Consider the following 12349-nt stretch of genomic DNA (forward strand, 5'->3'; position numbering starts at 1 on the left):
TATTTCACCAATTTGGTGTGAAAGGAAAAATTTTAAACTACTGCTGCCACCTGAAAGAAGAGAATATTAATAATTTGAACATATTAGGATATAACTATCTTGATATTGATTCAACTTAGAGGCAAAGAAATTTGATTTTAACTTGTTCAAGATCTTGTAGATAGAATCATGCACACCAAATTTCATAAAATTCAGACATAAACTGATGCCTCATTCACATAATTAATTGTTAATTTATTGTGCTCATAAGGAATGTAGACTGACATATTTCCACTCCCTTTAAAACTTGGTCCCCTCTTGAAAAGCTATCTTGATCTGGTGAAAAGACTTGTGATTATGATTATTTTGTTTAAATCATTGTGAAGTATTTAGATTGTCCAATTTTTCATTCCTGTTTGATTCTGCATTCTTAGCAAGTAAAAGATTTCCATCATCCAATCAAAAATATCAGATACCTATAATGCTTCATATGGCAATGCTCTTGCTACAGCTAATGTGTCTTTCAACATGTGGTTCCTTAAAGCCCACAAGGCATTGGTGACACTACCATGATATCCTGCTCCCTGTGACAACCATTGGGTTGGTAACCTGGCTTCATTTGGTACTGGAGTATTGTCTGGCTTGCAAGTCAATTGTTTATCCCAGTCACCTATTGTTCTGCTTTCAGCATTTAAACCTTCTATATACCTTAAATACACAGTTTGAATACTGAATAAATTATCTCTTCCACCCCAACAATAAATTATTTTATATTTTATAATAAATTAGTTTATTTTCCAAAATCAGCTTCTAACTGTGCAGACAATTTAAAATAGTGGAATTTGCAGAGCTCCGTCAGCCACCCTATTCCTAGTTATTACCACAATTCTTAAAGAAACATAATGAGAATATCCTTTCATAACATGGTGCTATAATACATGATATTACTAATTGTCAGTCATAGTCTCTTCACATAGATAAAAAATGTCATATTACTTAAGATATGCTTCAGAATGTAAAAGACGTTGAGTTCTTGGTGGTACAGAAACAAACATTGGTGAGGGTGGTCTTGGTGGGGCAGCTGCTACTAATGTCTGGCCTGAAAAATGTATAAACAACAATATATATATATATACCAGTGTCTTTGTATCAGTAATAGGGGGAGGGGGGTGGGTAAAATAATTTCACCATTCTCTTTAGCTTTGAGTTATATATATTTGGTCAAGGTCAAGGTTAAAGGGTTATGTTCACCATCATACCTTAAGTCTCAAAAACAGAAACAATTTATTTGATGCTACATTAAACACTATGTTCATGGCAGCCACAACATCACTCTTTACCCTTTTCATGTTCTAAAATATTGATTCAGTTTTACTACAGCCTATTATGACTTCCATAGCAAATTTATTGACAGTTTCCGCCCGGCATCCACGGCAATTAACGTCTGTCAGGTTTTCCTATACTGTACACCTTATCCTGATTTCCCTGAGATGGCCTGAACTGTGATTGCTGTGGCCGATGGGAACATGATGGGAACATAATGTAAACGTAAGTAAAAGTGTTGAAGTAAAGATAACTCGTAGAGAAATAAAAAGTGACATTTCTAGTTTGAGGTAATTTAACAATGTCTATTCAGTAAGCGTTATATTAGTTTAATCTGATACTCTAGGTAATATTCTCTCTAGTGAAGATTCAGTATTTCTCAGACATTGATAATACAAGAATATCACTAACATAAACTATATAAGCTAAAGACAAAAATATTATTTTGATCTTTCTATAGGCAAAAATTAATTAAAATTACACAATATATATAGCTACATTTTCTTTTTACTTTTCCTAATAAATTGACTGAAATCACTTGACACATTCTACATTCATTATGATCCTTTGAGCAGGGTGATTACTAACACTCATACCTAGTTTCATCTAAATCTGTCAAGATTGGAGTGTTTACATGCTAAAAATTGAACACCTTTTCTAGAACAAGGGCAATAAGGTCAAAATCCATCAAGAATTGTGCCTTCTAGAGTGTTTATGTAAAGAGTGATAACTCTATTAAGTGAATATTAAGAGAAATTTAATGGTGGCATCAATCTTGACATATATATATATATATATAGATCTTAATAACTTATACCTAAACTAAACTGATTACAACAGCAAACTGTTGATCTTTAAGCAAATCTAATTCATACTACCTATATATTATATTCTGGAATCTACCCATTTTTACAAGTTGTTAAAATAATACTATGTCTATATATATTTTAAAAAGATAGCTACTATTCAAAATCTACAGTAGGTACCTTGAGCACCAGCTAAACAGCTAGTTTGATATATGTTTGAATTTGGACTGGGTGGTAGAATGGGATAGGAACATATTAAACTAGAACCACATGGTGAAGCTGATGTTGTCTCATGTGAATTGGATGGCATAAACATATGATGTAAAGGCTGTGATATACCTCCATTAATATTTCCATATAACATGCCTTAAGAAAAATCAAATCACCAAAACAATACATGCATAGAGTACAACAAATAACATGAAATTATTAAGATAGATTGTCAGGCAAGGTAATATATGCTGACAGCTTTGATTTTAAATAAAAATATTTGGCAGTATATTAACAATTACCAGTATGAAATATTCAACCTTCAGTCATACACTTCTTTTTGGGGCAACACTGAATTACAAAGTTTTGCCAAACTTCAGCAAGAATCATGTCTTTAAATGTTTCTAAGCTAATAATTCAATGACAGCGACAAAAACTCTTTAAATATTTTTATTTTTGATAGGAGTTTATTCTTGGGTAATAAAAACCACTCACACTAACTTTTGTTAAAATCTGTCAAGAATAGTGCCTTCTAGAACAAGCTAAAAATTGAATGCGTTTTCAAGAACAGTAACTCATACTTAATATTTTTATTTTTTTTTTATTTTCAATTGGGTTCATTCTTGGGTGATTACGAACACTCACACATAGTTTTGTCAAAAATTGTCAAGAATTTTGCCTGGACGGACAGATATAGGTGACACCAATATACCCCCCAATTTCATGTGGGTGTATAAAACTCAGATAAAAACTGTGCCCATTGTGTTCACCTGCTAATTTAAGAAAGACATTAGAATGCAGGGGTATAAAAGTATTATTTATAACATAAATAATTTTTAATTCCAAACTTGTATTTCTCTATACTTTTCAGTTTCAAAAACATGATCTTAATGTACTTGTGCTGATCAGAATAAAGGGAGGCTACTCTACCTTGCATGTTAACTGCACCACTTGGCATCATGAAATTAGCTTGAGGATTCATTGCTGAGGAAGGAGTAAAACCTGCAGGGAATGAACCTGCAGTGAATTGAGGCTGTGTAAAACCTTGTTGTGGAAAGTTACCTAATACACAAAATAAAATAAAATAAACAACTAAATCACACCATGCTACATGCAGAAAAAAAGTTCTAAGAAATAGAAAGATAGCTTGCCAGGTAAAGTAACATACACCCACTGGCATCTGTAAGAAATGATAAAACAGTCTTTAATGACTAAAGTATGAATTTTCTCATATTAGTTTGAATTCAATGATATATATATTTATTTACTGCCAGTTATTTATGCTGAGAAATTCCACAAAAACAGATCTCATCAACATAAATGATCACACCACATTTCATAAAAAACACATGAATACTGTTGTCTCTATTGTCTTCATAAACAAAGGGCAATAACTCAATGACGGACTGACGGACATGGCAACAACAATATACGTCCACATGTGAGCGTATAAAAACAGGTGGTTACAACACAATAGAAATACAAATACAATATTAAATTAAAAATAAAATATAAAGTTTCAATCAAATATAAACTATAAAATATCTTCTTGTCTTATGTTCACTAATGAAAGAAATATCAAGTTATATAAATTTCTAAAAAGATGTCAAATATGGCAAATATCTTTAAAAATATTTTGTATTTCTGATCACACTTTGACGCTTTTTTACCAAGTCAAGGGTCATAACTCAAAATCTGTTTAACGAAAAGACTTAACAAAGATCTTATCAATATAAATGATCAAAACAAATTCGATTCAAATCAGATGATAACTGTAGTCTTTATTCACAAACAAAGTTTGACACTTTTTTATTAAAACAAGGGCAGTAACTTTAAAACCATTCATCTAAAAATCGTCAAATTCAAACTTGACCAAGATCTCATCAATATATATAATCACACCCAATTTCATTAAAATAAGATAAAAACTTGAAATTCAACTTATTTTAGTTCGAGGTAGTGGTGACCTAGTGGTGACCTAGTTCGTGTATTTTTTTTTATTTATTTTGCATACTGTCACTATAAAAATATTGAAGTGGATGAGTCTATTAACAGGTAAATTATTATTATTAATTAAAATATTACAATATAGGTAAGATATATTGATATTACTAACCTGGAGTATTTGGTCTTCCACTAGATCCAGGTGATATATGTCCAGATTCAGACCACGGACTCTGAGAACGATTCAGTGTATCATTAAAGGCTTTATCAGCTTCTTGTTGTTTCACAGCTTGTTGAGCTGCTAACACTTTAGCTCTTTCCTCATATTTTTCTTTATCTTCTCTTGGAAGAGCTCTCCACTATCAAATACAAGTTTTAAATGAAATGTAATAAGTAACAAATGTTCTAATACACCCACTGACAACTTTGATTTTAAATACAAATATTTAACAGTACAGTAACAATTACTAGTATGAAATATTCAATAGATTTTACCCTTGGGTGATTACGAACACTCAAAATCCTTCTAGAATTGTGTCTTCTAGAGTGTTTACAAGCAATTGTGGACGGACAGACATGAGTGATGACAATATAGGTCCCCCCATTTCATGTGAGTGTATATAAAAAGCGTAGATAAATAATAATAATAATAATAATGTATACAATTAAATTGTTTTTGTATTACTGTCTTATTATTATAAAGGTACTGTAGAATCTTATCAAGGTCACTAGAATATATATTATAACATGTCCTACTCTGACACTCTTGATAATCTGACATTGTTTTACAATCCCAGTGTATGTAGGATTACACAGAGTATCCCAGTGTATGTAGGATTACACAGAGTATCCCAGTGTATGTAGGATTACACAGAGTATCCCAGTGTATGTAGGATTACACAGAGTATCCCAGTGTATGTAGGATTACACAGAGTATATGGTAAATTCAATCAGTAATGTTGCAGGTTGCTTTACAAGTTAAGCCAAATAGATAGCAACGGGTAGTTGGAGGTTTAGAATTTATAAATAATACTTACTCTTGTACCAACAAGCCGACTTATTTCACCGAATGTTGCTTCAGGATTTTCATGTGTGATCTGTTTTCTCATTTCACCAGCATACACTATGTAACCACTTGGTTGTCTTTTCACTGATTGTCTCTATTAAAAAAAATACTCAATATCACATTGTTCAAAATCACAATTACAATACAAGTTGAAATACAGATTGATTGGACTAAATTGACTTTACAAGAAACCTTGAGTTAATTTTTTATACTGATGCTAGGTATTACTGATCATGTGTATCATGATGTAAAGGATTAGATTGGGTTATATAAATATATTTTGCGATATAGGCTTATACACAAAATATAACACGTTTTCTTCAAACTTGTCAGATAACATGATATTAATAAAACTAGTAATTTATTGTGGATTGTCTGTTAACTATTTCCATGTTAACATTCACTAATTGAAACTTTCGTGTTTTTGAGTACTATTAAGTTATATGTGTATCATGCCTGTTATTCACCAAAATATCCTGCCAGCAGAATTGAACTCAAGAGTTGACAGCTGAAACAAGCTTGGCATATCTTTCATTTTCTACAATAGACTGTGGATTTATGTACTTTAAGAAAATACCTTTTTTGGTTTTTCAGATGGTGTTTGTGAATTTTCATCTAAGGACAGAGCAAGATCACTTTTACCATCTTGAGAGTCATCAGCATCACCCAATAAATCTTCTGATGCTTTGATTAATAATGGAGATGGTTCCTACAATGACAAATTGACAAAATTGATTGTTTAAGCTTTCAGACACAATTTCAGAATTTTTGCCTATTTCAAGTTGGATTTTGGCCTTGAATATCATATATAGATTTCAGAAGTACTAGAAGTGTATTCAATTATGAAAAATAAATGTTATTTCATATTAATAATAGAAACTGGTCATCATTGTTTAGTATTATAAGAAGGATAAGATTTGATTATCAAGTACCTAAATATTCACAACATGGTTAGAAGTCTCAAAAAAATTTCAGTTGTGTGTAATCATGGATATACACTGTCTCAAATTTTGAGGGTGAGCTATGAACACTATTTAGGTCATCTAAACAATTGATCAGTATGTGCTTAAAGCTAGTGGATCCCTAACAGATACACCTCAGTTGTTCCTATGAGAAGATTTATCAAATAATTTCCCTTCTTTCATTGTTTGATAAATATAAAAACTTATGATCTAGATGTTAATAGACAAAACAAGAATATTAGAAACATTTAAAATTGGTTAGTAAAAATGTGCCTTGATATAATCTAACAGTAGTTCAAAAATAATTATAATCAACAAAAAAAACAAGAAGGCTTAATTTCCAACCTTTTCTTGGGACGCCTTGAAAGAAAAGACATAATATCATTTACAAATATTCTACAGACTGATAAATACTTTCTTACTGAAATAACTGTTAAACACCTCTTTATCTAGAAATCTACCTGTATATAAAGATTAATGAGTTAGCAGGGTCTGTACCAGATTAAAAGATTACACCTACCTTCTGTGGTAAAATTTGTTTACGGAAGAAATATATTTCATCATCAGTCACTTTAGGTGATAATGAATATCTCTGTAAACAACAAAAATAATATGACATTAAATCACAAATTTCCATTATGAATAATTTACGATGAAAACTTTAATGATGTAAATCTTTTTAAGATAGCTTGCCAGGTAAGGTAACATACACCCACTGGCAGCTGTCAGAAATAATTTTCATATAAAATAGATCAGGCAATGCCCTTAAACTACATGAAAAATTAAAAACAAAAATGAGAATAAAAAATAGCCATACCTTCAATCCTTTTCCTAATTTTTTAATTGTTCTTTCAGCCTCAAGATATTTAGATTCTGTTATATAAACATCATTTTCAGATATCTCTGTTATACGACCTAAAAATCAAGATAATACATCAGTGATTGGGCCATGAAATATCAAGATAATACATCAGTGGTTGGGCAATGAAATATCAAGATAATACATCAGTGATTGGGCAATGAAATATCAAGATAATACATCAGTGCTTGGGCCATGAAATATCAAGATAATACATCAGTGATTGGGCCATGAAAAATCAAGATAATACATCAGTGATTGGGCCATGAAAAATCAAGATAATACATCAGTGATTGAGTCATGAAATATCAAGATAATACATCAGTGATTGGGCCATGAAATATCAAGATAATACAGTGCTTGGGCCATGAAATATCAAGATAATACATCAGTGATTGGGCCATGAAAAATCAAGATAATATATCAGTGATTGGGCCATGAAAAATCAAGATAATACATCAGTGCTTGGGCCATGAAATATCAAGATAATACATCAGTGATTGGGCCATGAAATATCAAGATAATACAGTGATTGAGTCATGAAATATCAAGATAATACATCAGTGCTTGGGCCATGAAAAATCAAGATAATACATCAGTGATTGGGCCATGAAATATCAAGATAATACATCAGTGATTGGGCCATGAAATATCAAGATAATACATCAGTGCTTGGGCCATGAAATATCAAGATAATACATCAGTGCTTGGGCCATGAAATATCAAGATAATACATCAATGATTGGGCCATGAAATATCAAGATAATACATCAGTGCTTGGGCCATGAAATATCAAGATAATACATCAGTGATTGGGCCATGAAATATCAAGATAATACATCAATGATTGGGCCATGAAATATCAAGATAATACAGTGCTTGGGCCATGAAATATCAAGATAATACATCAATGATTGGGCCATGAAATATCAAGATAATACAGTGCTTGGGCCATGAAATATCAAGATAATACATCAATGATTGGGCCATGAAATATCAAGATAATACATCAGTGCTTGGGCCATGAAATATCAAGATAATACATCAGTGATTGGGCCATGAAATATCAAGATAATACATCAGTGCTTGGGCCATGAAATATCAAGATAATACATCAGTGATTGGGCCATGAAAAATCAAGATAATACATCAGTGATTGGGCCATGAAATATCAAAGTGCCTACGTTCTATGAAGAAAGAATGTTAATTAATTCTAGTTGGAAGTTGTTTCACTTAACAAACGATTTTTACATGCCACTTCCAATTGAGCCTGTGTACCAAATTTCATAGCTCTAGCTTATTTAGCTTTAATTACCCACACTTCTCAATCAGCATCTCCCCCTGGCACACACAAATAATCACACAAAAAAATGTCAAAATTATATGGGGTATAGAGACTGGGGTAAAGAGACTTCTTCTCAAAATAGCTTACTAGAGCAGTATTCTTTAATGTGTAAAACAGAACATTTTCCAATTATACTCTGTACAGGGTTAGTATCTTCTATAGAACTTAAAAATACTTCATGTTTATAGAATAATCTTGTTGGTGAATGTTGGATTTCTTCTGGACGTACAAACCAAGGACCATTAAAAAATGTTGCACCACTAAAAAGAACAATTTAATAATAATAATAATAATTTAATCACACTATATCTACCTATAAACACTGGTTCCTAAGACTAGTTCTGATATTTTTCATTGTAGAGATAGTTGATAACAACCAGATAAATAAGACCACAAGTGTTACTGCCAAACTTAAATTAATGGTTTTTCAGAAATATTTCCTATTAGGAAACCTCATCTTTCGTGTGAGAATAATGTTTCACATTTAGAAACATCAGAATCATAATTGATGAATGATTTGCTGTATTCTACTTACATATTATTTATAAATAATTTATCAATTCTAGCTAACATTGGTTTATCTTTACCTCCATTAACATAAACACAATCACCTAAAATATAATTCTAACCCATTCTAATTCCATGCTTAACAGTAATGGGTTTAGAATATAACTTTACATAACATAAAGAAAATGAGTATCTTTGTCAATTTTCAATCTAAATTGAATTGAATTTTTTCCACATATTTAATTTACTTAGTTTACTCAAACTGTCTATTAAAGGTCATAGGAAATGATTTTAATTATTCACTTTGTGCTGTATTTTATAACTAAAAACTATTCCAATTAGAAATATGTAAAAAACACAATTTATAAATATTAATATGTTAGCAATAATACACATTTCAAATCTGGATATCTTCAATATGTGGTCTAAATCAGAAATAAAAACCTATTCAATTCTGATTTTAATGGTAAAATATAATGCTACATGGGATTATATAAAATATCATAGAGAATATTAGATTACTATAGTTGGAATTTTGTTTAAATAATATAGGGCCTATCAATCGTTGTTGATCTGCCAGTGAAATTCATTATTTTCATACCTAATTTATAACATGCTCCAGATGGTGTAACTAACTGTTCATAATAAATATTACCATCTTCTGATGTACCTTCTACTTTAATATCCTACAATAAACATATATTATATATATAGTAGGTTATCTAAAAATATTAAATATATAGACAGAGTACTTGATTATGACACATCATGATTATTTTCAATTAGTTTAAATATTTAACTACCTCTCTAGTTTTATCCAAGATGCTAGTTTCACCATCATCAAAATCTGGTTTTTCAATATCACTGTTTGTTTTATCAGCAAATACAGATTCTACACGAACTGGTGTTAATGGTTCATCTCTAGCAACAATTTTAATATGATCTGTTTTAGGTACACTCCATAACTACAAAGAGAAAAATGGAATAATTTTGCATGTATTACAACAATTTAAACAATATTTCAAGGATCACTTCCCCATGAATTATATTATCTATTTTGTTAGTAGCTGCCCTACTGAGTATTATATTATCTATTTTGTTAGTAGCTGCCCTGCTGAGTATTATATTATCTATTTTGTTAGTAGCTGCCCTGCTGAGTATTATCTATTTTGTTAGTAGCTGCCCTACTGAGTATTATATTATCTATTTTGTTAGTAGCTGCCCTGCTGAGTATTATATTATCTATTTTGTTAGTAGCTGCCCTGCTGAGTATTATCTATTTTGTTAGTAGCTGCCCTGCTGAGTATTATCTATTTTGTTAGTAGCTGCCCTGCTGAGTATTATATTATCTATTTTGTTAGTAGCTGCCCTGCTGAGTATTTGTTATAGAAATATATTTTTTAATTAAAAAATATTAATTACTTACACTGACCTTTATTTTTTTAAAAGCTCTGTGTTTATTACTATATCTTGATTCACAAACATAAACATCTTTATCTGCCATGTCCTTAAATTACAACAATTCTAAATAAAACAAAGATATTTATAATATTAATCATTTCAATAAACATGATAGCTTGCCAGATAATATACGCCCACCGCCGCAATCTGCATGATAGCTTGCCAGATAATATACGCCCACCGCCGCAATCTGCCGGCAGCTTTGATTTTGAATTAAAATATTCTGCAGTCCAGTAACAATCACCAGTATAAAATATTCAGCCAACTTTCTGAATAATATCACCATGTTTTAACAAAAATCCAGCTAGAATCTAACCTTCTAGTGGCTTGGAGCTAAAAATTATAAGTGTTTTTAAGAATGAGTTCAATTTTTTGAGATTTAATAGGGTTCATCTATCAGTGATAATAAACAATGTCACCAAATATCAACATCTATCAAAAATTGTGCCTTCTAGAGTGTTTACGCGCTAAAAATTAAATGCATTTCCATGAACAAGGACAATAACTCATACTAAATATTTTTCATTAAAAATTGTGCCTTCTAGAGTGTTTACAAGGTAACCATTGAACGAGTTTTCAAGAACAAGGACAATAACTCATACTAAATATTTTCATTATCATCTTTCATACAACTTATTTCAGTTATACAGAACATTTTTATCAATTCAATCGTTTATAATAAAACAAATATTATTTTATAATCTCTGTGTATTTTGGTGAAAATAAAAAAACAACTCTAATAAAGATACAGTGATTAACATACCATAGGCTTCATTTTAAAATAATCTTTTACAAACATGACATAACATTTTCCCCAAATTTGACTCATAGCAATAGTAGTAATACTATCACTCTTGAATACTTCCTGCAGTAAAAAAACACAATAATGTAATACAAATTTATAAAGTGACTCTATGGTAGCTTGGTATGTTTACATGAATCTTAATTCTAAATTCTACAGTATATATACAGACTCATAGACATTGTTAATTAAAGATTCAGACATGAGCCAATGTGAAACTAACCAGAGTACAAGTCATATACAGAGATACAAACAATCTGTTTTTACCTTCTCAAGGAATTTTCTTGTCTGTAGATGATAAGTTTCACCAGGTCTATAGAACCAATTACCTTGTATCATCTGAATATTATCACTATCTTTAACAAATTTCTCTATACACATAATATGAGGTTCTAAACCATGTTCTCTATTTATATATTAATATTAACATATCATTCTGGTGAAAGAGTAGGATAGTAGAATATATAACAATCAATCAATCATTTTATTCTGAGGTAAGAAAATTAATAATGAAAACAATATATACAGAGTAACCTAGTCTGAAACTTCTGTCTGTATGCCAAGCTCTGATGGATATTGTGAAAATTGTATATATGTACAAACTGTAGCTTACAAGGTCTGGGTGTAATCAACAAATAACTAACCTTGGTTCAATATACACAAAATCTCCTAAATAGTAAACACAATCTTTAAATTTGATTCCTTCTTCATTAACTTCATTTTCTGTTTGTAACTAGAACAATAATAATAATAATTATTTTCAGTTAGAAACATATAGAAATCTGTAAAAATTCACATTGTCATAACTTAATGTTTTATAAGGTTCAGGGTTTATATATGGCACAGTTCAATTGATGCTCCACAACTTTCTATTGCCCTTTCTCAAATATATTAAACAATTTGGCTGTTTTATGACATAATTTACAAACGACTTCCTTCAACTTTGTCCTTGGTATCAAACATTCATTGCTTGATTCTTCAATTATACTTTATTTATATTATACTTTATTTATATTATACTTTATTCATATTATACTTTATTTATATTATACTTTATTCATATTATAGATTTATTTATATTATAC

At 30.3% G+C, this 12349-nt stretch overlaps 2 protein-coding genes across 2 annotated transcripts; both read right to left on the reverse strand.

Moving 5' to 3' along the window:
• Positions 1 to 455: 455 nt before the first annotated feature.
• Positions 456 to 8687, reverse strand: LOTGIDRAFT_144192 (hypothetical protein; the record flags this gene model as incomplete). The annotated part of the gene is made up of 8 exons (XM_009054817.1): positions 456 to 687; positions 976 to 1066; positions 4456 to 4621; positions 5300 to 5422; positions 5906 to 6037; positions 6811 to 6882; positions 7108 to 7205; positions 8582 to 8687. Coding segments are annotated over 8 exons (1020 nt in total), but the record flags the coding sequence as incomplete, so codon positions are not given.
• Positions 8688 to 9783: 1096 nt separating this feature from the next.
• On the reverse strand, positions 9784 to 11958 carry LOTGIDRAFT_144178 (hypothetical protein; the record flags this gene model as incomplete). Its single annotated transcript, XM_009054818.1, has 5 exons — positions 9784 to 9966; positions 10434 to 10508; positions 11226 to 11327; positions 11532 to 11670; positions 11909 to 11958. Coding segments are annotated over 5 exons (549 nt in total), but the record flags the coding sequence as incomplete, so codon positions are not given.
• Between the last annotated feature and the right edge of the window lie 391 nt (positions 11959 to 12349).

Source organism: Lottia gigantea, assembly GCF_000327385.1.
Source record: "Lottia gigantea unplaced genomic scaffold LOTGIsca_226, whole genome shotgun sequence".
NCBI classification, from domain to species: domain Eukaryota; kingdom Metazoa; phylum Mollusca; class Gastropoda; family Lottiidae; genus Lottia; species Lottia gigantea.